This window comes from Uranotaenia lowii, chromosome 1, assembly GCF_029784155.1.
Source record: "Uranotaenia lowii strain MFRU-FL chromosome 1, ASM2978415v1, whole genome shotgun sequence".
NCBI lineage: Eukaryota > Metazoa > Arthropoda > Insecta > Diptera > Culicidae > Uranotaenia > Uranotaenia lowii.
In genome coordinates, this window is record NC_073691.1 from 197,898,593 (window position 1) to 197,925,389 (window position 26,797).

At 35.0% G+C, this 26,797-nt stretch overlaps 1 protein-coding gene and 1 long non-coding RNA gene across 2 annotated transcripts; one reads left to right on the forward strand and one right to left on the reverse strand.

The window, feature by feature from the left end:
- Positions 1 to 7,480: 7,480 nt before the first annotated feature.
- LOC129739601 (uncharacterized) lies at positions 7,481 to 19,565 on the reverse strand. Its single transcript, XM_055731078.1, has 4 exons — positions 19,347 to 19,565; positions 8,398 to 8,474; positions 8,112 to 8,316; positions 7,481 to 8,049 (listed from the first exon to the last, which is right to left on the reverse strand). Exons 1-4 carry the CDS (start codon positions 19,468 to 19,470, stop codon positions 7,940 to 7,942), a joined length of 516 nt encoding a protein of 171 aa, XP_055587053.1. The 5' UTR covers positions 19,471 to 19,565; the 3' UTR covers positions 7,481 to 7,939.
- On the forward strand, positions 9,931 to 10,425 carry LOC129739602 (uncharacterized). Its single transcript, XR_008735908.1, has 2 exons — positions 9,931 to 10,014; positions 10,106 to 10,425. It is a non-coding gene; the product is annotated as an uncharacterized LOC129739602 (long non-coding RNA).
- Positions 19,566 to 26,797: the final 7,232 nt, after the last annotated feature.

The window sequence follows — 26,797 nt, forward strand, 5'->3', positions numbered from 1 at the left end:
TGACAAAAATGACAAAAATGACAAAAATGACAAAAATGACAAAAATGGCAAAAATGACAAAAATGATAAAAATGACAAAAATGACAAAAATGACAAAAATGACAAAAATGACAAAAATGACAAAAATGACAAAAATGACAAAAATGACAATAATGACAAAAATGACAAAAATGACAAAAATGACAAAAATGACAAAAATGACAAAAATGACAAAAATGACAAAAATGACAAAAATGACAAAAATGACAAAAATGACAAAAATGACAAAAATGACAAAAATGACAAAAATGACAAAAATGACAAAAATGACAAAAATGACAAAAATGACAAAAATGACAAAAATGACAAAAATGACAAAAATGACAAAAATGACAAAAATGACAAAAATGACAAAAATGACAAAAATGACAAAAATGACAAAAATGACAAAAATGACAAAAATGACAAAAATGACAAAAATGACAAAAATGACAAAAATGACAAAAATGACAAAAATGACAAAAATGACAAAAATGACAAAAATGACAAAAATGACAAAAATGACAAAAATGACAAAAATGACAAAAATGACAAAAATGACAAAAATGACAAAAATGACAAAAATGACAAAAATGACAAAAATGACAAAAATGACAAAAATGACAAAAATGACAAAAATGACAAAAATGACAAAAATGACAAAAATGACAAAAATGACAAAAATGACAAAAATGACAAAAATGACAAAAATGACAAAAATGACAAAAATGACAATAATGACAAAAATGACAAAAATGACAAAAATGACAAAAATGACAAAAATGACAAAAATGACAAAAATGACAAAAATGACAAAAATGACAAAAATGACAAAAATGACAAAAATGACAAAAATGACAAAAATGACAAAAATGACAAAAATGACAAAAATGACAAAAATGACAAAAATGACAAAAATGACAAAAATGACAAAAATGACAAAAATGACAAAAATGACAAAAATGACAAAAATGACAAAAATGACAAAAATGACAAAAATGACAAAAATGACAAAAATGACAAAAATGACAAAAATGACAAAAATGACAAAAATGACAAAAATGACAAAAATGACAAAAATGACAAAAATGACAAAAATGACAAAAATGACAAAAATGACAAAAATGACAAAAATGACAAAAATGACATAAATGACAAAAATGACAAAAATGACAAAAATGACAAAAATGACAAAAATGACAAAAATGACAAGAATGACTCGACGAAACCCGACGTTCAAGACAAAATTTCATAAATTTGCATTTTAAATAAGTTTTATCGAATACAGAAAAGAGCTGACCTGCAGTTTAGAAGTTCGATTTTTCATCTCATTTATATGGGGATTAATCAAAACATTCATAGCATTTTTTCATAGAACACACTCTTCTGTGAAACTTCTTTTAAACCCCCCATGAGGTTCCAAAAATGTCTAGCGAAATATTTTTCGCTTAAGTTAAAATTTTAAATTCTTAATCAAATTTGGACAACTTAAATAAGTCAATAATAAACATTCTTGATTATGAACTTAGTCCAAAACCTTGAAATCTCATCCCAGGTCCAAAATTTTACAACAGTTTTTAAAAAAAAATTCTCACTTGTTGGTAGCAATTTAGTCCCGAATATTAAATTTCAAAAGTTAGACTCCAAAAAGATTAACAGACTTCAAAAAGGCAGACAAAGCTTGGAAGATGGCTTCGATTTTGTGCAGATTTTTTCAATTTTCTTGCAAAATTAAACAAATATTTTAATTGAGTCCTGAAAATTATGTAACTTGCGTCCAAAATTATTATTTAAACAAATTTTGTAAAAGTCAACAAAAACGAATTTTTGGAAGCCTAAAGTATGATTCTAAATTGGCTGATTTGTTTCGATAAAAAATCAAATATCAAGTCTTTTTTTTCTTTATTTTAATGGCAAAATTCCGAGGTTTGCTTAGATATTGGCCAGATTCTGGAGAAAATTTTGAAACCATTTGCTAAATTTATGCAAGGTATATCATAAAATAGCCGAGACTTGCACGGCCCGGATACTAGCTGAAAATTTTTTTTTCTTTATTTTCAGTTGAGATTATCATTGGGATAGAATCCTGATTTGAATCTTGGTTTTACAGATCATTTTGGAATTTGAAAAGAAAATTCTTAAAATTCAAACCATTTTTAAGATTCGGACTTGAAATATTTATCCTCCGTTCATATACAGAATTGAATCATAAGAAAGTTTAATAAGTCCAGAATTGAAAAATTTGAAACAATTTCGTCATTTGTAAATTTCGTTCATATTAACAAGTTAAATTACGATAAATAATAGAAAACAATTATATTTATATTATTAATTCAGAATCAAGTAAGAGATTTATGGTTAAAGGTTCTGATCAAATATTGCTTTTTGGTTTTAAATTCATAGCAATTCTTATCTGGAACTCAGATTTAAATTTTGAATTTAGGCAAAAATCAGGATCAGAACTAAAATTCAAAATTCGTATTCAGACTCAGCTCGATTTTTAGTTTTATAATCAAGATGAAAATAATGATATGAGAATTTCATTTAGGATTTATATTGAAGGAGATCGCAGTTTCATATTTTGATTTTTGATTCAAAATTAAATTTTTAATTGCAATCATAGTTAGTTTAGAAACACAAACTTGGAGAAAATCACAAATATGGAATATGATCTAGATCAGGGATGAGCAAAGCGCGGCACTCGAGTCATGTTTGTGCGGCCCGCTAAGCTTATCTCAAATTAAATTTATTTCATGATTTTTTTCTACCATAGATTGTTTATTATCATAAAAAAGCAGTCTCTAATGAACCAAAAAAAAAATCTATCAATAGCTTGATATATATGCACGTCGATTGTTTGCAGTTGCATTTGGCTCATAATCATCCAGATTCTTGAAAGATTTAAACTTTTAAATGAGCTCTTATAAAGACATAAATGCAATATTAATTATTGGGAAAACGTTATATGGGAGTCAGTTAAGTCAAATTTATCGTTTCAAACAAAGTTAAAATTGTACGATGAAGTGAAATATTTTTGTTCGGATAAAAAAAAAATTATAATAAAGACTGGGTAAAAGATTATAGATTTTCTTTCAGTATTTAAGGTGCACATGTTTCAATAACTGATTTTGCATGATTTTGACGTTCTGAACGTTTCACAGATATCGTATATCACTTATAATTTCGGAAATTTGGCGTGTGGAAATTTTTAAATTGATCAGTTATAATCAGGTATAATCGATCATTCATAACTGATAAACCAATAAACCTACATTAAATCCAAAAGCTGATTTTCAATCAATTTACAACCCTTCATTAAATTAAGGCTTCAGATTTTGCTAAGATATTCTTATATCAGAGGTACAACGTTTTCAAAAAATTGAATTATAAAATTTATAGAAGTTCCAAACAATAAGGCTACAACTTCTTCTGACATCTTTAGAGAAAGTTATTGAATATTTGATATTTAAGATGTTAAATCATTCAACAACTTTGCAGAAGACTGTCATTCAACAACTGCGACATGATTTGATTTACGTTTTTAAAAATGTAAAATGTTCAATTTAGTTCAATTTTTCTTTGAAATGTCGTCGAAATTACCGTTATTTGCAGGTTTGAAAAAAACCACAAAAGAAAACTTCCGAAACTTTTTTCTTCGAATTCAAAATAACTCACGGTCTTCGGGATAGTTGATCATTGAGTAAACAAGTATTTGTATTTTACAGTTTTTTGAAAAAAAGTACACAAATTGATTAACTTTTTTACAATTTTTTTAAAGATATCTCGAAAACTACCATTGATTAGTGCTGTAAATAATTTAATATTTGGATTGAGCCCCCCTAAATAAGTCAAACTCAGTTCAGAGATTCTTAGCACCTCGGAACAATGTGATTTTTGTTATCTTGTGTTATGTGTGATGCTATTTTCAGAAATTTCATTTCCACTTTACCGAAATCATAAGATTTTTATGATTCAGCCTAAGAAAGCCTATCCCAGAGGTATTTTAATTAAAAAAGGAAATTTATGAAATCTGTAAAAATAATTCTAGAAACAAAAATGGAAACTATAACATTGACAAATCTGGTTTCTGGTTAAAAATCTGTGAAATTATGAATTTTTCATCCTCGCTTAATATCTCATTGCAATGATTTCAAACGGAGCGTCAGATAAGAACAGACACCGTTTATAGAAAAAAAATTGAAGCTTCACGATAAAAATTAAATGGTGAATTTTTTTTCAAAAATGGTGACAAAACAACGCTCCATAAAACTTTTAAATGGAAGTAATTTTGAAACATATCATCGCATTCAAATCTTTTTACGAACTACAGAAAGACTTTCAAAATTTTTCGTTTTTAACTAATAAAAGGGAAGTAAAAGATGTTTCCTTTTATAAAAAAAAAGAATATTCGCTAAACATGTTAAATCGATTAAAACATTCAAATAATTAAAAAATTATCATGATTTTTTTATAAAACTTTCCAATTTCGGCTGATAATCACCTTATGATGAAAAAAATGTTTATGTAAGTAGGTACATGAAATCGTTTTATTTATCCTTTTTATGATTTGTTTTTGTCGAAATTAGTCGTTATAAAAAATTATATAAAGCTCTGCAAACTATTTATACCTGAATAATATTTTAATGCGGCCCACCGAAAGATTTTCAAATTAAAAGTGGCCTGTTGCTTCAAAAGGTGGCTCATCCCTGATCTAGATTCATGTCAAAGAACTTGTTTTTCGAAAAAAAATTACACTTTTTCACAGGAGGTAATTTATGAAATATTAAATTATGATATTTAATCATCAGGTGAATTTCAGCTTTCAGTGAAAGTTTTAATGTGTTCATTTAGTTGTTTCATCCACAGCTAAATGCCTAAGAAAGAATTTCATTAATATGTCTCTACTTTGCACAATAAACTGTGAATCACAAGAAACCTTAAAGGTGCAAAAATACGAACTGAAAATCGGGCAAAAGTACGAATGATATACAGAGTCCACTGAAGTAAATCTGAACGGAGGGATGAATCATCCTAAACGAACACAGCACGAATCATCCTAAACGAACGAACATCCTTATGAAAAAAAAAGTAAATCTGAACGGAAAAATTTTGACTTTTTTTAGATGCATTGGAAACATCAGCGCATATTTTTGTTTCTACAACAACCTGCTCACGCAAAAAATAGCTCAAATACGATAAGAACTGGATTTCGTAAACCGGTTGAATATAGAGAATTAGTGACCCATGTATTATTATTTATTAATTGTTAATATATCAAAGGATCACGTATTGATCCTAATGATTAGAATGTATAGAATTTGTATCAGAAGCGAACACAGAAGCTGCTGTTGTTGGCAAAGATTGAGTTAAAATAATTTTCCTCTTTATTTCATTCAGAAATGTGGAATTTTGAATGGTCGAACTTTTACCCCACATCATTAGAACTGTTGCCTCAGAGGTGGGATAAGAGTACGTTTCGATAGCAGTTAGGCATTTTCACTAATGCTATCAAATGCGTCGATCGTTTATCTTCGTATTTTTTTTTTGAAGAGAGATAAAAGTCTAAGGAATCAAATTTCATATTCTTTAAAAAAAAGGATAGCACTAACATTGTACTTTTACCCCACCATACTCTACTTTTTTTTCCTTATGCATGGTTCCTGCAAAAATGTTATAAGTAAGAAAAAAAATCACCAAAACCCCCCTCCCCCCATGAGCCGGTTCTTTTTACGGCCCTGCTACACAATCATACATATAACCTACCTTTCGGAATCGTAATATACTACAGACGAAATCGGAAACATCTTTCATTACAACGTTTGTGCATTACAAACAATCATCATATAGCGGGACAATTTAATTAAATTCAGTGTCGTATTAATTGAAATGATTGAAACCCATAAAATAATGGGTTACTTGAAATTTTTGTGCAACTCGTTATTGTTTTGGGCGCGCGTCAAACTTCGAAACCCACAAACTCGAAAATTTTCGTCGTCTGCGAAGCTTGGAATTTGGTTGTGTCCTCTTCAAAATGTTTTGGATTGTGGTAGCAAAGTATTTTTTGCAAGTAAATGAATTTAAATTGAAAAATATACTATTTATGTAGGTACTTTCACATTTTTCTAATCAGTTTTTAGCGAGAGATGACCAATCAGATAATCTTCCGGGAATATTTCAAAGGAAGCTCTGGTGGAGGTCCAGTAAGAAGATGTGGCTGGCGCTGGAGGCTGGCATGGACGAGAACGGCTTTTCCGAGAAGCTGACCAGACTGATCAAGGCGACGATGGATGGAACGCAGTTCTGTGTGCGGATTTCGGGTGAATTGTCGAGTTCATTCGAATCGCGCAGGTGGCTTCGACAAGGTGATGGTCTATCCTGCATGATGTTCAACGTGGCGCTAGAAGGTGTTATTCGACGAGCGGTGGGCGAAATGCGGGGCACGATTTTCAACAGATCCAGTCAACTAATCTGCTTTGCCGATGACATTGATATAGTCGGCAGATCAACTGCGGCGGTGGAGGAGATCTACCGCAAACTGAAACGCGAAGCGGGAAGGATTGGGTTGATAATTAATACGTCCAAGACGAAGTACATGCTGGCCTGCGGATCCGAGACCGACCGAACCCGCTTGTCCAGTAATAACAAGGTCACGATCGACGGCGACGAGCTGGAGATAGTCGAAGACTTTGTCTATCTCGGCTCACTGGTGACCGCAGACAATGACACCAGCCGTAAGATCCGGAGGCGAATTATTAGCGGAAGTCGTGCCTACTATGGACTCCACAAGCAACTGCGGTCGAGAAGACTTAGCCCTCGCACGAAGTGTAACCTGTATCTGACGCTCATTAGACCGGTTGTTCTCCCGTAGGGCACGAGACATGGATATTGCTCGAGGAGGACCTGCGTACACTCGGAGTATTCGAGCGACGATTGTTAAGAACCATCTTTGGCGGCGAACAGGAGAACGGAGTGTGAAGGCGAAGGATGAACTACGAGCTCACGCGACTCTACCGAGCCCAGTATCCAGAAGGTGGTGAAAGCTGGCCGGATACGCTGGGCGGGACATGTTGCGAGAATGCCGGACGACTGTCCTGCAAAACAGGTGTTCGCTACGAATCCGGTAGGAACAAGACGAGCGCGGGCGCAACGAGCTAGGTGGTTAGACCAAGTGGAGCGTGATCTGGCGAACGTGGGGTGCCCGAGAAATTGGAGAACGGTTGCCATGGACCGAGTGAATTTTAGGAATTACGTTCGTCAAGTTATGTCGTGAGACGGAATACTATGTAAATAAAATAAAAAATAAAATAATACGGAATTTTATAGGGGGTAGCTACGTCACAGTAATTAATGGATGCCGCCTATGGTTCTTGTCACTATCTTATTTAAATATTCCTTGCGTGTTGCCTAACTGTAACGAAATTTCTCAATCAATCTTCAAACCATGGTGAACCTGAGAGGGAAAAAAGTTTCTTATCTTTATTAATCTCTGTAGACATTTATAAAACGTTTGACGTGGTTTTACTCTTTAAGTATCGCGTAGTGCAAATGAAATCAATTCATTATAAGTATGCATGTAGGCCCTATTTGAAGGTGTATAGTATGCACCCGCATTAGATGAATGAAGTATACATTAAATTAAGAACCGTTGTATAGTAGGTACGCTCTCTGATCTAAGGCCCGTAAAATCGGTGGAAAAGCTGTTTACTATACACCATCAAATTCGGTGTATATCTTGGCATTTCGTTCTATTGTTCCATTCAGTACATCAATACGAAGGCAGTGTTAAACATTGTAGGTACACAAAAAGCTTTTCAGACGTTCGACGAACTATAGGCAATGTTTTTGGAAAGATACAATAAACTGGCTGACGTTTTGGCCTCCAGACACCCACTTGTGGTGTGTAGGTGGTAGTAGTAGAAAGTTAGATGTTGCCCTTGCCAGTAGAGGCCGCCTCGTACCGTCTGTTGGAATTTTCACTTTCAACGGCTCTCAGGGCACCTTTGACGATCCACAGGAAGAAGAAGAAGAAGGCTGCGGGCAAGAAAATGTCATGAGAATGATGTTGATTAGAACTTAGAACTAACAACGCTTACCTGTGATAACCAACAGGATGATTCCGGTTATCAGAAGCACAATGCCAATAGCGCCAAGTGCTGCATCTTTGTTGTGTTCATCTTGACCACCGGCAGAGGCCGCGAAAATCACTACAATCACGTTGAGGATGATGATCAGTACGACCAAGATGCCGAAGTGAATCTTCATGTACAGGATGTAGGCTCGAATGTACTCTGCCCGACGCTGTAACGAGCGATAATGTCAAAGGTTATTCAGAATTCTATTCAAATGTAAATGGGTTAAAAAAAGTAGGTAGCACTGTACCTTAATCAGTCCAAAAAGCAGAACTCCCGCAAAAACTAGGGCCGCCAAGCCATTCACCACGGATGACACTCTGTTAGCTGAAAATTAAAAGAGAATAATTTATGTTAAGTTTGATAAATCCGGGGTTTTTTTTACTTGTTTGTCAGTTATCGAAGATCGATTTTACTCAAAACAGATCAATTTTGCAATTTCCACATGCCGTAACACCAAAACTAGAGGTGATAGACAAAATCTTACGAATGATTTGAATGCAGGGTGCCTAAATCTTCCAAAGTCAACTGTTGAAACATGGGCACCGTTTTAATTCGAAATTCGATGATGTAATTTTTTTATACATGCATTGCCGCCCTAATTTGCATATTACTGAGCAAAGTCCCCCCACTTCAGCGACTTTTTTTGCATATATAAGATTTGAGACCGGCAGGTCTAATGTCAATACAGAGCCCGATCAATTTTGTCACCGTCCAATTTTGGCACATGTGCTAAAATCGAACGGTTTTTTGAAACAGCATTACATATACCTTATAACAGTACTTTAGAAATTTTAACAAACACCATAAATATGTTTTAATTTTCTTTATTGCTGTTAAAATAAATTAAAAATAAAATCAAAAATGAAAAAAACTGATAAAGATTTATAAAATTTTTTTAAATTTATTTTTCGGCATATCGGTGAAATGTATATTCTTCAAGAAAGAATATCAGAAATGAAAATTGATGAAGATGGATAGAGAAGTGAGAAGAAAATTTACCCCGTCCGGAGTATACATGTTCACCACATGGTGTGTTTATATTCAGGAGGTGTTACCAAATATCGAATTTCCGATTCAGCCATTTTGGCTATGTAGGCTATGCATCTATACGGAACTCATGAAGTTTGTTTACCAACAAACCACCGAAAAGCTGAGCAAAAAATAAACAAACTCATTGAGAGCCCCGCTCACTCCTCGCCTACTTACTGTGAAAGTCGGAAAACCTAGTGTATCAAAAGACCTTGGTATAGGTTAAGGTAGGGTTGCCATCCGTCCCGCAAAAGCGGGACATGTCCGGTTTTTTTTGTTAAATGTCCCACTGTCCCGCTTTTTCCTCAAAATGTCCCGCTTTTTTTCTTGGAAAACTTTTACAAAGTTAACTGACTAGCACTGGAAAAAATTAAACTTTAGTCTCAATTTGGATTCTGTGATGAGCAGAAAATCTTTCAAACACGCCTTTTTCTCAAAATAGGCAGCATTTTTCATAGTTTAAGGGCATCCGCAGCAATCGCGAGCAAAGTGAAAATGCTCACGAGTTTAATCACTTCCATACCGCACCGGGGGTTAGTATGAAGGTGAGCAAAATAGGGCCGATGCCGTCGGACCGACGAAATCACCAAATTTGCTCACTAGAAAGGGGCGAGAGCAAACATGCACTGAAAAAAATTTTACCGTTTTGAGCAGAATTAAACAAACGATGTCGCAGCGTGTAGATGTTTGTTGATATTTATTTTAAGAAAAAACTGTATCAGATTAAAATTGTGGATGGTTTTTTTTGGAATTACCAGTTAAATTTGCAATTTCGTTACATCTTTTCGAGTTTTTCCAAGAATTGAACGAGAAAGTGTACATGCTGGTTCTGATGGTGAGTTATTTATTTTGTATTTTATACTGTTTTGGAATTTTTTCTATCTATGAATTTTGATAACATTTTTTCCTTTCTCACTCAATTTCAGATAAACAAACTTGAAGCATCGTAATTTGTGACCAAAAATGGTCACTCGGAGTTTCTCGGAGTAATAATAATCGAGACCAGTGCGCTGTGCAGGATTTTTGTATCCAACCGGCCAATATGGGTGGCATTCCAGTACTGTCCCTACCGATTCGGCTTTCGAAACGAGGTCTCTCAATAAGTTTGCAACTAATGGGACCCAGTTTTTCGGAGCAGCAACTATTTCAATCAGCACGTTGGATAGAAAAAGAAGTTGAAGATTTTTTAGAGAAGTATGATTTTAATATAAATATAATAAACAAATAAAGTTGAATTTTAGTTGAATTGTTTAGTTTGTTGAATTTTGTTTTTCGGGTGTGTTAGGGTGTGTTTCGGGGGTGTTAAGAAATAAAAGTGCCCGGCGTTTTGAAAGCAAAATCGAGCTTAATTCGAAAATATATTCTTATCTGAACTTATTCTTATCTGAATTTATTTTATTCAATCAAGTCGTCCTACAATGCAATAAGTTTTTAATCACAATCCAGCAAACGGGTGACACGGAATTGGAAACACCGTAAGGGAAACTCAACGCTTTACCGAAAGGATCAATGTTGAATCGGTCGCCGAAAACAACCACCACCGGTTGAAAGCGGTGTCCTATAGATATGATGACGAGGCCAAGCGAAGCAAACATCCTGCTCGGAAGTTCTTGCTGCATCCGTCATCGGACCCGATTACTGGTGTTCAAAGTTGCTTGGCCTTGCTGCTGCTGTACGGCATGTTCAACCAGGATGTAGACTTTGACGTCACGATACGGATAGCAGCTATCCCGTCAAATAACTGCCAACACCCCCAGGCCCTTTTAAGACCAACATTCATTAAAATTTCAGCAAAAAACTGACGACTCCGAAAATTTACTCGGTACGTATTAATTTAAGATTAAGATTTTCTTCAAAAGTTTTCTCAGTGCAATGCCAAATTTAAAAATAATTATGCTACCGCCCGGTGCGCAAAAGAGTGAGTATCCCAAAACCGGTCCGCTGAAATGAGCAAAACCGGGCCGCGTATACTCACTTATTGGTGCGTTTGCTCTAAGACAGTACTAAATAATTCTAAAGCTCTTAGCATTACAGTAACATTCTGATTCAGTTAAGTGTTCTTGAAGCACGTTCAACTAATGTATGAAGAGAATATTGTTCAAGTTGCCTCCAAATAACAATAGATTTCTTCGTCGGAGATTTCTTCGTACGAAATATATACAGATGGAAGTTTTCTTGAGTTTTCAAATTTTTAAACAAACTTCCAAACAAACTTATTATCATACAAATTACACGAATTTTTTTTACCCGATATCGAATCCGCCGTTTACATGTACGACTTAAAATATTTTCTCCCAAATTACGTGTTAAATCACGAGAACCGTGTAAAATATGGGTGAGTATGGCAAAAAAACCGTGTAAATAGAAGTCGTGTAAGAAAAACTGAGCAAAATCAATCCGCGTAAAAAAACCTTAGCGTACTTTCTCTGAACAACTTTGGCTGATGTTATACTTATAAGTTTCTCAAATGTCCCGCTTTTTTCGTGAAATGTCCCGTTTATTCTGAATGTATCTGGCAATCCTAGGTTAAGGTAGTGCCACCTCTATCCCGGTCCTACTTCTCCTAAATAATGAAATGTTGCGGGGCAAAGTATGGTGTACGTTAATAAATTTTCCTCACAAAAATGCTATTTCGCTCTTTTCAACATCTGTAAATTTTCTTCTCACTTCTCTATCCATCTTTATCAATTTTCATTTCTGATACCTTTTCTTCAAGAATATACATTTCACCGATATGCCGAAAAATAAATTTACAAAAACTAATTAACGGTGGTTAACTTATCTTAAAAAAAGATTTATAAAATTTTAAAAACAAATATACAAACACAAGACTAAATATTACAAAAAAAATGTATATATAATCTGTATTTTTAAGCTTCATAAGTTCTTCGATTATTGAATTGATACAAATTCCTCACCATTTCCCCTTTCCTTTGCCAGAGCGGGTTAGCAACTACACCGTAGAAATATTTTGAGTATCTGAAAAATGTCACATGCCACATTTGGCCCCATTTGTTTGATTAGAGTTTTCGAGTTATGTCAAATAAAGTATGAAAAAACAAAACTCTTTTTCCTCGATTCCGCCCTGAAAAAGGTGATTCTCATATTATTCCTACCCAAACGACCTAACTTATTAAATCCTTGAAACATATCTCGTAACCAAATATCTTTCCATGCCATATTTGTTTCCATTTGTTGGCTTCGTTAGCTTAAATTGGAACTTATGCTAACAAAATTGATTTTGGTCCATCTCCCTCTTCCTATGTACATATTCACTGGAAGGAGGATGGTGTTTCAAATAATCATAGAGTCATACTAAAATGATTTTCCATGTTAAGTTTTGTCCTTTTCTCGGATTTTGTAAAAAAAAAACAATGGATGCAAACCGTCCACTTCCCTTCCTATATTCCCAATCCTATCCTCCTACTGCAAGAATTGAATTGTTTCACAAAGAAATATTTCTCGTATTGAAATACTTGAGTTATGCAAAAACTTGAAAGAGAGTTCCATCCCCTCTTCCTATATTTGAAAGGAGGGGATAGAACTTAAAATTCATGGAAATATTTCTGGAACTCAAATACTTTTTGTTGTCAAATTTGGTTTCATTTGCTCGATTGATCGAGCTATGCATAAAATGTGTATGGAAGGCCCCCTTTCCCCCTTTATATCTTTGGAGTGATAGATACGAAATATTCATAGGAGCATTTCTCGTACCCAAAAACCTTAAAATACCAAATTTGGTCTCATTTGCTGTTGTAGTTTTCGAGTTATGCAGTAAAAATTGTATGAAACTCCCCTTCCCCTTTCCTTGGGGAAGAAGGAAGAGGTCTCAACTAATCATTAGAACATTTCGCGTTTCCAAATATCCTCCCACGAAAAATTTGGTTCCATTTGCTTGATTAGCTTTTGAATTATGTAAAAAAATTGAAATAGGTCCCTCCCTTCCTTAAATCTCCCTAATGGAAAGAGGGAAGGGTCTCAAATATTCATAAATATATTTTTCGTATCCAAATACCCTTCCATGCCAAATCCATTTTTATATGTATAGATTCCGTGGTTTTGACCAAATTTGTCCAGATTTTTAAGAAAAAATTGCTCAAATTCACCCGGTCCGGATGTGTCTGGAACATATTCCGGCAACCTTAAATGCTAAAAACTAAACGAGTTTTTGAATCTCGTCTTTATGAATTTTGAAAAAACAATGCTGCTAATTTGAATCGAAGCAATCGAAAGATTTCTTTTAATTCAACCACGGTAAATGAAAAGTTCAGATACCGGTATTTCGATAGCAACTTACTATCTTCTTCAGTGAGCGTTTTCGATTACTGAAGAAGCTAGTAAGCTGCTATCGAAATACCGGTATCTGAACTTTTCATTTACCTTGGTTGAATTAAAAGGAATCTTTCGATTGCTTTGATTCTGTTGAATTATTCAACCTAGTAGGCTCACAACACAATAGGGCTGCAAATAAAAAAAAAACATGATATGTGAATGATTTTCTGTGTTGAACCAATGAATTTAAATTGATGCCAAATTTAGGTTTTTCCAGTGTAAGTCAGTGAAACTTCATAGAAGTTTTAATTTTTTTTCCTTCATTCTCTTTTGGCGCAGACCTTTGGTCCATGAGAGCCAAGTCTTGTTGTGAATTATTTATGGTCCTAGTAGACAGGGAGTTAAATATTAGCGTTATGCGATTTTTGAAAAAGGTTTATTTTTATTTGATTTTTACAGCCTTATCGGTGAATGTCATGTTCTTCAAGAATGGACATTTCTGATTTTGAAAATCATGAATGGATGAAAAAAGATTAGAAAAAATAATAGGAGATGAAAATGATCGTGGAGAGATTTTATAAGAAGCGTTTTTATCAAGCACGGACTAACTTTTTCGAAGATGTAGAATTGGAAAAGGTTGAGTCACATCAATGTAACCTATTTTTTTTCGATTATAGTCGTTTTACCATCTTTATGGCATTCGCGACTTTATCAACGTTACAGTTGGCGGATCGTTATTGAAAAACTTATCCGGTACAACTGTGTTCGATGTTCGCTCTTGGGCTCGAACTCGTGGACATCGGCTCAGGAGACAACAGACTTGCCAACTGAGCTATATCACAAGCCCAATGTAACCTATGGAAAATCCTTTCTAAACGCTCAGTGCTGCTTCCTCCTGAGAAGAGGCATCATAACAGGCGGCTGAAAGACCTGGTATACCCCAAGGAATGTTTAAATAAGGTAGTGTCGAGAGCCATATTGGTTTTTTTTGTGACGTCACAAAAACGATTGTATCGAAAATTTATGTGAGAATGGTAGGAATTTCAAAGAAAAACACGTTTTAGAACGAAATCGAATTCCAATTTCATTTTGATTTTATTTTAAGGCCTCCATTTCACTATGATATGAAGTTTTTTGGTCCTTTGAAGATTGCATTATGTTTTTTTCTTAATTTTTTAATGAATGCAAAGTCGCCTTGAAGCTAAAACGTGCAAAAATGAAGAAAATAACTGCTTCGAAAAGGTCTAGCTGGTAGATATTGAGTGTTCAACTGATTGTAATGATTTTAATCCAACCGGTTTACCATATACAATTCTTATGTAGAGCAATTAACATCAATTCATGATTGATAACTCAGTTTACTGAAATGCCAATGAAAGATTGTGGTTTTGTGTAAAAAATTGTGTTTTTATCACTTTATTGTAATGAGGAGCTTAAACTGCACTGACTTGAACATTTTCATGGAAGACTTTGAACTAATTTTAAAGTTTTGCAAATTTTAGTGGTGAACATCCACCATTTTTTCAAACTGCGATGGTCTTTTTCAAAGAAAAATTATTCGAAAATGCAAATTTTTGTGCAACCATCTCGAAGAGCAAGAATCCTTCTACAATAACATGTTTTCAAAGTGGAAAATTTACAGCAGATTCTTCAAATTATCATCGAAAAAGAAAAGTTTCCTAGTAAATTATCAGATTTTTCGTGATTGTGACGTCTCAGCCTGTACCAATACTAAAGCAGGGCTGCCTTGGCACTACCTTCTTTAAATATTCCTTGGGTATATTGCGGTTACTGGGAAAATTTCTAATCGCACGACGGTAGCCTTCCGTGCGGTAGGCTAGCCGGAGCAGTAAACACAGTTAAAAAATTCATTCTTACTCACTAATTTCATTAAAAAGTTGAGAAGTAAATTCTTCAATCAATCTTCAAATCATTATTTTGCAAGAGAGGACAAAACATGAAGTCATCGGAATGAAATATTATTATTCTTAGTATTCATTGAGATTGAATTAATTACGAGCGTTAAAATCCCAGACAAAACAAAAAGCAGTCTACATTATTGAAAACACATTTTTCCGTAGCCTGAGAATTAACTAATTTGGCATGACGAAGATTTTTGATGCGATAAATGCTTCTTTGATACTTTATATGCTGGTCGAATTCAATTATGTTGTCGTTAAAATGTAACAAATCGTATATGAGAAGTTTAAAAAAGGAGTTGTGTACGGTGAACTATTATAGGAAATAATACCATTCGCATCGCAAAAAAAATGGACTGCGCACTCATTACTGCGAAATTTGTGCGATTTGTCAAATCAGTATAAAATCTGACGGTTTTCTACACGCTAACCGCTTTTCAGTTAAACTTTATACGGATAACTCCGACTGCAAAACATAGCACGAAATCCAACATTCAATGAATGATCGCTACCGTGTCGTCGAACTCTAAACTTATTTAAACAACTACAGGTTTTCATTTTTTTTTTTCGTGAATTTGTCCGCTGATTGACCCCATCGCAAACAGGTTTTTTCTATTATTCATTTTCCGTGATTTTGACCGCTGATTGACCAAGCTCAAGGCAAACACATTTTTTTGTTTTATAAACAACTAGCTGATTTTACCCGGCCTTGCTCGGGTTTGCATAAAATAAAAATCAAAATGAGTCGTTGGACTTCTCAAAATTTGGGAAGCTTTGTATTCATCATAAGATATAAGAAATTTGGCCTGTTTTAGGCCATGTTAGCTTTGTAAATTTTGTTAGTCTTTTTTAAGTTTAGATTGAGATTATTTATTGTTTTTCTCGTGTTCATAATTTTGAAAACGAACCTCATAGCGTTTGTGTTCAAAGTAACTCAAAATTATTTCCCTTGAATGCTTGTTCATCCTATCATAACAAACATTTTTTCCACCCACCATTTCTAAGGAAGCTTGAATAGCTTTTACCTGATTTTTTTTTCTCTTCAGCTGATGAAACTGTTCGTTAAACTTTCACATCCCCCATTTGATACAATCCTTTTTTTTGGAGATCATCCCACTTTTCAAGCTGGGTGATCTTCCTGGGTTACTAAGAAATTTTCAAAAAAGATTTAGAATATTGTTCAACCATGTTAAAAACTCACTTTGCATGTTTTCAATAGTATGTGGCTTTGTAAAATCACACTGCTTTATGAGTACTTGTTTTTAAATGCTGAACTTCAACTTGAAAGTTTTACTTATAGTTTTTTGAAGTTATCGAAAACAAACTATCTCTGAACCAAAGTTACCATTATAATTTTAAGAAATAGATTTAATTTGAGATATATTTCAATGTTTCCATTGTTGGACACAATCATCCCTTTAATGATTTCGAAAGGTGTTCAATGCTGTCAAGTCACATTGATGACCGAAAATGACTCAAAACTTAGAAATTGGCCAATGAAATGGAATTGTATTAAACTCAAAACCTTGGATTTAATTTCCTAACCAATTTTCCTAAACCCCCGTTTGAATTCCTCGAAGGCTATCGAAGCGTTAAAACCGCAGCCTTCGGCTTATAACTCTGAATCTAATTAATTTATCTTTCTCTATGAAAAATGCTAAAAATATGAAAATGGTTGGCTCTTGAAAGCTGGAATTTATGAAAATCGGTTCATAAATTTTTCAACACTCAGTGAAAATAGTTGTTCCACTGAAAAAGTCAATTTATTATTCACTGTTCAGTTCACAGTTTGTTTTTGCAGACCCTCAAAGCCCCCCAGAGGCGGTAAAAAGCACTTCGAAAGCCACTACAATTCTTGTCCTTCAAATTATATTCCTAACAGGCTAGTTGTATTTTTCAATTCAAGATACAGGCATATTTTGCATCCCAATATCTCGTACCGGTACCACGTGCTTTGAATAGTAGGAGGACAAAAATCACCCCCAAAATTTTCTCTCTCAAATTTTTAATACTCAGCAAGCTTTGATTTGATATTCAGTACACGTAAACTCTGGATGGTCGTTTCTAATGCCCAGCCCATGGTGATGGTGAAAAAAAAACCCGCCAAAGGAAACGAAAATCTGTTAGCAAAATGTGTGCCATGACTTTTGGTTTGTGTGAATAAAACCGAAAGTTGTATGGGAGGGTCCCTTTTCTTAGGTGGGAGGGGCTCATAACTATTACTAAAACCTTACCCTGGTTCAACTACATCTCTGTACCAAATTTCAAGCTGATCGGTTCAGCGGTGTGGATTTGTATAAGGTGCATACAAACAAACAAACATATATAGTCCAACTCATCTTTATATATTAGATAGATAATCCGATAATAATATTTGGTATACATGTTTGTTTGAAAACTTTTTATTAAATCATCTTTCAATGTTTTCCGCTTGTTCATCCGAATTAATTTCTGTCGATAAATAATCCTTATGTAGAACAATGCTCATTTTTTTCTTGAAAACTGTAATTTTTTTTACAGTGGTACCCTACGGGAGCCCAAATCAGCTATCGCAGAAATAGAAAAAAAGAGTGGATCAGCAATACCCTCCATGAGGATCAAAGGTTTGAGTCAAGGCGGGTAAAGCTAGGTGTGTTCTTATACCAATGCACGGAATCGTCCATCTTGTGACAGGGGTGACAGGCAATCGTAATCGTAGGCATGGTAGGCGAACAATTCGCTGTCAAAAAGCGCACCGTCTCCACCCCCCACCAATGAGAAACTTTTGGTACCCCTTGCCTACTTTTCCTCAGTATGCACCCACCCTACTGGAGGCACTCTGGTTTGAGTGTTCAACAACGTCAACGTCAAATAACATACAAAATTATCGAAGCAACCGTTGTTTGTATTCGCACTGTTGGTATAAATTTTAACATGCTCGTTTTTAAGAGCGAATAGAATCCCAATTGAGCATTCAAAAAATGATTTTCTTCTCGAACAGAGTAAAATATGGAGAGCTGAGTTTCGGATTAATTCAACTTCAATTTAAGTGTTTTATTTTAAGGACATTTTAAGAAAAAAGCGGGATGGCGGGACATGTCCCGCTTTTGCGAGACGAATGGCAACCCTACCTTATCTCCCCTAGAATGAGTTTTCTCGAGGAAAGTGTGTTTTTTTTGAATTTTACAACATAGTATTTCTAATTCCCGAGAAATTTAAGATTTTAAGTTTTTATTTTAGAATAACAAACATTATGAACACTCAAAGAAAATGTGTTAAATGAAAAAAAAAAAATTGAAAATGACAAGACAACTTCCAAAAGTTGACAAAAATAGAAACCCATGATAAGAAACAACAAACAGTTGTTTTTTAGAAACTAGTAAAAAAAAGTTTATTGCACGGTTCGATTTTGGGAACACAAAGTAAACAATTTTATTGCACTTAGCACGGTCTATCCTCATCGAGATAGGTACTTGAGAACGCCAAACGCAGCCGTTTAATTGATCCATTCTCAGGCTGGGGGCATGTGCTGAGGCAAAACTCCACTTGATGATTCGATTTTAAAAATAGTTTAAATCAAACTCATTTTATCATTCGTCCATCATTTTTTTTTTAATTTAACTATCTGATACATATGTTTAAGCTAACCTCTTCAAATTTTTCCGTTAATTTTTTTTTTTCGAACTGATTATTTCTTAAAGTCCAGCATCTGGATAACATTTGTAGCACAGGGGGGGTTCTTGAAAGAAAAGACCAGTTTTGGATGACTCATCTCATCTATAGCCGGAAAACCAACTACGCACGTGTCATTCGCCAACGGAAAATGTTCCAACCTTGAACCGTTTATGCTTGGAACGACTGGATGGGTGGGTGTGTCTCCCCCATATTTTCTTCGCCCAGCTATGCTGGCGCCACTTTGTCAACTACGCATTAACTGATTGGGCGTCAAGCCGAGGAAAAACCGGAAGCAGCAGTACCGACTTCAACGTTTACTTACCGCCATCATTTTGGCCGGCATGGTGGCTTCCAATGGACGCTGTAGCGATGGTGTTGAGTGCTCCGATAATGCCCAGGGCGCAGAAAATGTAGGCGAGCACTATAAACGTTTGGTGGGAAACCATTTTGAATTTTTGTTTGGTCGGTTTTGCCGGTTAGAACCGTTTCCTGAAATGCGAACCGATCGTAAAGGCGTCAGAGGAAGAACTAACTATACAGGAATGCGCGCCGTCGAAGCCAAAACTTGATACAAACGCGACCGCTCTCTGAGATAGTTTCATGCAACAACTGTTTGCTGCCTGTGTTTTGCCTTGGTTGAGCTTGACCTGAGACATGGGAGAGTCTCTGTGGTGGTTGATTATTCGCAAATCCAAAGTTAAAAATAACTTCAACCGAAAGGGAGGCTCCATCAAAACAGAGTTGTTGTTATGTTGCGGGAGGAATTTTTCTCCAAATGTTGATCTTCAATGTCTCGGATTTTCGGTTTTCGTTTGAGTGGTCCCAGAAACTAAAAATAAAAAAAAATAATAAAAAAGGCAAAATTCAGCAAGTTTTCCAACGGACCCGGCCTACTGTGATCCCAAAATTTGAAGAAGTATGTTTACGATCTACACGCACCCGCCCGCACAGAGCGCAGAAGAAGGAGTGCCGGCTTGCGGATAAAGTGGAATGAGGTGGAGCGTACACGTGCCGTTTTTTTAAGTAGGACACAATGGAAAAAAATGAAGAGAAAGAGGAATAACCCGAAAAATAAAATCCCCAACCAAATTCGAATGCGAATTAACTGTGAGTGAGCGTAGAATGCTGCTGATGATCTCAATCCCTACTCCAAACGACCGAAAATCGATTGTAGATCTGCTCACGAAGTTCAATTGTCGATAGCCGGTCGTTGGGACGGTTGAATTTGAAAATTTTCAATTACCGCATTATCAGTTAAAATCCAGAATTCTAATGTGGGTTCTTTTGTGAGAAAAAAAAAACAACCGAAATCTGTAAAATGTGTTCAAAAGTGAGGACGATCAAGTGGCCCAAAATGTAAATGATCTTAAATCAAAATAAACATTGCAAAAACAGTGCGATGAAACAGGTTTTGTCAATGTAAACAACGCACCTAACACTAGAACGACCGGCAAATTGAATACATGTTTGGACCGTGACGACTAACTTTTTCATCACGAAGTTCTAACCTTTTTCTTTTGACATAGTCAGATAAGTTATAACGTTTTCGTTTTTACCACTGACAAAGTGACAAACTTTTACTTCATAGACAAACAAAATCGTCATCCGGAAATTTTGGAAGTTGAAAATCAACAAAATTTTCATCTACAGTTTGTTTTAAATTGTTCAACGGATAAATGAAGTTTAAATTTCCTTTTTTTGATTAAGCAATTGGGGTTGAGTACCAAAAATGTAAAAAAAGGGTGCGGAATAAGAATAATACCACTTATGTTTTTGTACAAAAATCAAGATTTTTTACTGTGAAAGTGGCGTTTAGGCGTTTTCTAGTATCCCAGGGGTTTTATTTAATTGGGTTTTAAAAAAAATTCTGAGTAAGCCATGACTTTTGGACGACGTACGCGTTTTTCTTTTCCTGCATCAACAATTTTACTTAAATGTTTCGTTTCAAGAACTAGTGGAAAATGTTTCAATAAGTGACCGGTGAAAGTTGCCTAAGTGATTTCTGGATTGTTAAAGAATACCAATGCCTATTGGGAACAAACAATTGAATGGATGGCATTCCCAGAACTTTGGGTAGAGCCTTTTTTAAACCATGAGTGAGAGTGGTCAAAGATGAAGAAAATTCCACCAAATGTTAAGCGGTTTCAAATGGTAAATATATGAGCACAGATGCAGAGGAATTGTAACTCAATGTCATTAAAGTGTTTAGTTTTAGATTGATAAATGAGTGATTATTCGAAGGGAAATATTGTTAATTCATGCGTATGTTTTGAATTCTTGACGCGAAAAGTTCAGCAGCATGCTTTGATAGTCGCAAAAGGATCAACCACTTAATGTGCAAAAGTTTTCACGCTTAAGAATTTCTGAAAATTTCCTCGATTTTGAAAGAATAATAAAGTGAAGTAAGAAATGAAAGAAAACAAAGGAATACAGAAAAAGTTGAAGCACACGCTTCCTTCAAGTTGGTAAAAATAATTGTATGGCTGACTGGTATTTTGTCCATTCATAGGACGTTGACTTTGTGCTGCTGTGACTATTTCGGCCAATTTAAATTTGTGTTAATAGGTGAACAACAGATGGGTTACAGAAAAAATAATTCTGTGTTTTTGCGAAGAAAAAGTCTGGTTTTCTGTGATCTCACCCACAATTTTTGAGACGGTTTTCTGTTATGGAAATAGCATTTATTTCAAGCTATGAAAAATTGGGTTTTCCACAATTTACATGGGAAAAGTTACTTGACATTACCAATCTTATCATATTTTTTATCATATCATATCATATTTTGAGGGATGAATGACCCCATAGATGTTAAAATCCCAATGATCAAATAAAAAAAAATTCCAAGACAAAGTAAAAAATAAAAAAATTAACTTGGCAAAATTTGTTAAAATGATGAATACAATGCTTCCAAAATTTCGAAAAATCAAACGACTAGGTAATATTTATAAATATTTTATTGGAATCCGAGCAAGGCCGGGTTAAAGGACGAATTCGAAATTATTCCGACACATTCAACAGGGCATAACTTTTTTTTACCATTGGGTAAAAATTTACCAAAATTTGCACACTTTCTCAGTGTATTGTGTATTGTTTACATGCTGTTAAATATGAAGTCGTGTTTTTCGATTCAACGAAAATGGAGGTGAACCAACGCGAGTCGAGAGAACGAATTCTTTCCAAACACCTGGAATTTCCTGACCTGTCGGGAAAAATGTTGAACATTCATCATTCAACCGTCTCTAGAGTGTTGAAGCGGTACCAGGAGCGGTTGACGTTGGACCACGGCAAAGGAGCTGGAAGAAAACCGGGACCGGAGAACAAAAAGACGGAGGGAAAGGTGAAGCGGATGATTGAAGCAAATCCCAACGTCTCAAGCCGTGGTTTGGCCAAAAAAAATCGGCATGTCGCAGAGCTACGACCAGAATACAAAGAAGAGAGCTGGACTACAGACATACAAGGTACAGAACTTCCCAAACCCCGATGAGCGGAAACAATCGACGGCTAAAACTCGAACACGGAAGCTCTACGAGAAGATGCTGACGAAATATGGCTGCTGTGTGATGGACGACGAAACGTATATAAAAGCCGATTTTAAGAAAATTCCGGAGTTGGAGTTTTTCACCGGCTAGAGCAAGTTCTATGTGGACGACAAATTTAAGAAGAAGAAAATGTCGAAGTTCACCTCCAAATATCTCGTTTGGCAGGCCATTTACTCTTGCGAACTGAGAAGTGAGCCTTTCGTGACAAAGGGCACAATAAATGGCGAGATCTACAAATCTGAGTGCCTCGAGAAGCGCCTTTTGCCGTTCTTGCAGCAGCACGACGAAGCTCCGCTATTTTGGCCAGACTTGGCATCATGCCACTATTCTAAAAGTGTCCTGGCGTGATATGAAGCCAATTCTGTTCATTTTGTTCCAAAGGACAAGAACCCGCCAAACTGTCTGGAACTGCGCCCGATGGAGCAGTTCTGGCCAATAATGAAGCGGGAACTTCGGAAGAGCTAGAAGACAGTCAAAGACGAGAAGGAGTGTTAAGAAAATGGAAATAAAACTGAGAAATTGGTACCGGATGACACTGTAAAGACTTGGATGAAGGGAATCAAGCGAAAATGCGTTCAATTTTACACTCAAGGCTCCATCGATTAACTTTTCCTTTGAATTTTTAAAGTAAGTATATGTATAAAACTACCCTAAAATTTGGGTTTGATTCTAAACATTATAACAAAATTGGCATGACATTCTCGTTGTCGCAATAATTTCGTGTTCGTGCTTTATTCACTAAAAGAAGGATTTGAAAATTCTCATGCGTGAACTATATGTACTCATAAATGAACTTGTAAGTTTCAAAAGTGCTTTATATGTACATTGTAAGGGACTTAAGTCACAAGAAGGGCACATTTAGACTTGTTTTAGAACTTGAAAATATCAACAAGAACATATTTTGAGCTGCATGGAAAGTACTTCAGATCAATGATTGAGCTGAGAAAGCTTTTTTACCTGTTTTATGGAACTTTTAGCTGTATGGGTTTGCATATGGTGCGAGCTGCCCGATGTTGCCTGGTGTTCGTAAAATTAAGCCTTAAAAACCACTATACTACAAAATAGTCGTTTTCTTCTTCACTTTTCCTCACGAATGATACTTTATGTAGCTAAATACACACAACTTACGTATAAAAGGTTTTGCCGAGGGACTCTTCATGAAATGTGATACAGTCAGATTCCGGAAAAGTGGAAAGTGGGAAAGGGAAAAAGAAACTCTTATTGACGAGATCTGGGAATGGCATAAACGTTACTTCGCCATTTCGCAGCAGTGTTGAGCTCAACATTTTCTTGTTGTTCTCGATGGATGAGAAAAGTTTTTTTTTCAGAATGTCATAAATTTCATCTTACATAGAAATATTCTTTTTATCTGATTATATAGTCGTAGTTTCTCCAGTTCCGAAAAGTATTCTTTCTGTGAAAAGCGACATTCTTGAGCCATTTGGGTTGATCATTCTGCTGACATTCCGTGCGATTCCGTTTCATTCAAACGTTTTTGCTACCAAACAGGCCCCCTCGTTCAGCGCATCGCAGGCGTTTGCTTATTTCATAATTTGACCTCTACGGATGAAAAGGGGGAACGCCAACAAAAAAAATTAAAAAAAAAACCAAAAAATGCCGAAGGAATAATTCCAGCGAAACCACTTATTAAGACTCGTCGTGTCATCCATGTCGTGGAGCTCAATCATCAACATCTCGGGAAGAATATTTGCAATTATCTTCAGTGGGAGGCATGGAAAAATGATGCGGGATTGAGTTGAGTATTTGTGATATTTGGTAAAATGAGTCGATTGTAAGGTCTATTGAATTCACTCAAGTGTTAACTTTGGTTTTAATCAAGAATTCAGTGAGTTGAACAGTTTTTTTTTACCAACATTTAGCAACAGACTTCCGATAACTTCTAATCAATATTCCACTAACAAGTTTTGACACAGAATTTAAATTCATTATTCAATACCAAAATTTGCATCTTGACCTTTTTCAGGTTGCAGTTTGATTTACTTCCTGATATTCGCAATTAATGATTGCAAAAATTTCGAACGTCCTGACTAGCTACTATTGAATATACATATAATTAAAAATATGATTTCAGGGTAATTTTGTCCGACTGATTTTAAACTCAATGTGTGTCATAACCTGCTGTTTGCGATGAATTTTTGATGCGATTCCACTTTAAAAGCCTGAAAATATCAAATGCAATCTTTTTTTGTTTTGTTCATATAAAATTTTTCGCATTTTGAGCAACCAACGCACAATGGCGAAAAAAACAGAAGTGAACGGAGTTATAGTGCCTTTTTAACCCCCAATTCCCCTATATTTTATAAGCAATTCAGAAAATAAAACTTATTTAGACTTGAAAATTTTGAACAAAAATAGTCCTATCTTGTGCAATTTTCTATGGAGGCTGTTTGTGCCCCCGCAAGCTTCGAAAAATGGAGTTATGGATGTTTATACCCTCATTTCCCTACATTTTTCAATTATTCAAGAAAAAAGCATTTTGAGCCAAATGGGACGTATCTTGTGTGATTATTTACGAGGAATCCAATGAAGGCTGTTTGAGCCCCAGCACGCTTCGGAATATGGAGTTATTGCGGCTTTTACCCTCAATTCCCCTACATTTTTCAATTATTAAAAAAACGCATGTTGGGACTTGAAAATTTTGAACTAATGCACAGTGGTGCAGAAATGAACTTTAACGTTAAACAATTATTAGCGTCTTCCCCTTAAGTTTGATGCATTTGATGTCTTTCACAACATTTTACAGCAACTAAAGGCGGTCATTTTGACTGGAAAATTTCGGGGTGATTCATAAGATTGCTGAGATCCGGAAATTATTTCCTAACTGTGATAAGATAGAGGCCTACATTATTCTACAATATTGAAGAAAATAACAATTCAGTACACTTTGTCGAAGACACTACACATCTATCTCTTGAACTAATAGTTGTATGACAACTTGTTTTCATGAAATTAGGGTGGTCCTCTTAAAAATAAGTTTTTTCACGATATCTTTTCATGATGATATTTTATAAAAATCATTTATTCAGCAACATTTTAGATAATTATAATGCGCATCTTTTGTTGAAAACGGATTATCAAAATTTATTTTTGTTTTGAAGTTGTGAGGCAATATGTGTTGAAAATAAACTTTTTTAAAGCATCAATAACTTCCTATCAACATTGAAACGGCGCGCGGCAAAGAATCACGCAAGTATATAGTTCAAAAGCTGTTCACAAAACAAAAGCCCTGCTCACATTTTCACCAACTATTCAATTTCTTCTACCCAAAGCGCTCTAGCTTTGATCTTTCCACCTATAATACTTTCATGTTCTTTCTAAAATATTCTACCTTGAATTTTCACAACTCGCCGAAATGCCAAAAATTAAATAAGAAAATTTATGTGGATTGTTTACATTGTTTAAGTTTGATTGTTTAAGTTTAGCGACTTGTAACTTTGTTCGGGTGCATCCGATTTACAAAATTTCTTCGGGGACCCTCAATAAATTCTTCAAATCTTCAATTTTGCATTATAACTTTTTATGGACGCACCTTTAAGTTCCAGGAAAAAAAACTTCCTAATCAAACCTTGAGTGTCAAATTGTTGACACTTCTCGCTAAAAACCGCTATATCTCTCTTATTTCGCAACCGTTTTTGACATTACATCGCTTAAATTAACTCGAAATCCAGTGCAAAGTTGAATTTAAGTCTTAGAAAATCTGAGACAATGGCAAATTGACAAATGGTTCGAAAAACAGCTACCTACCTTTGAAAATTAGTCAAAAATTCTGTGTTTCGTATTTTGAAGATCTGAAAATGCAAAAATGTGCCAAATTACGTCAACTTTCCAATCCTCTTTTCAAAACTTATCTGGTGGGACTTACAAAATTTTAACGATTAATTTATGGAAAAGTACGGGTTTTACACCACTTTTTTACAGTTTTGTGGTCATGATCTGAAAAACTGTATAACGGAAAAACCTATAACGGAAAACTGAAATGTTGAATATTGTCTGAGAAACATTTTTGAGTTTCATTACGGGGTTTCCAAAACTTATTTCCAAAACTATGATTTTAAAAAAAAAATCGGTTGAGAAACAAGAGAGATATTTTGGTTTTATTCAGGAGTGGCAAATTGACACTCCAGGGACTGTAACGGGTAAAATTTTCAGGAACGCATGAGGGTTAATCAGTCAGTTATCAGTTGCACTCGTTGTATTCATGCCTTTGAACCTG

Excerpts from the sequence above, each read along its gene's own strand:
- LOC129739601 (XM_055731078.1), bottom strand. The coding sequence starts at position 19,470 with ATGGTTTCCCACCAAACGTTTATAGTGCTCGCCTACATTTTCTGCGCC. Across the intron at positions 8,475-19,346 it reads TGCCGGCCAAAATGATGGCG|CTAACAGAGTGTCATCCGTG; the intron begins GTAAGTAAACGT and ends TTTAATTTTCAG. Across the intron at positions 8,050-8,111 it reads CATCCTGTTGGTTATCACAG|CCTTCTTCTTCTTCTTCCTG; the intron begins GTAAGCGTTGTT and ends TCTTGCCCGCAG.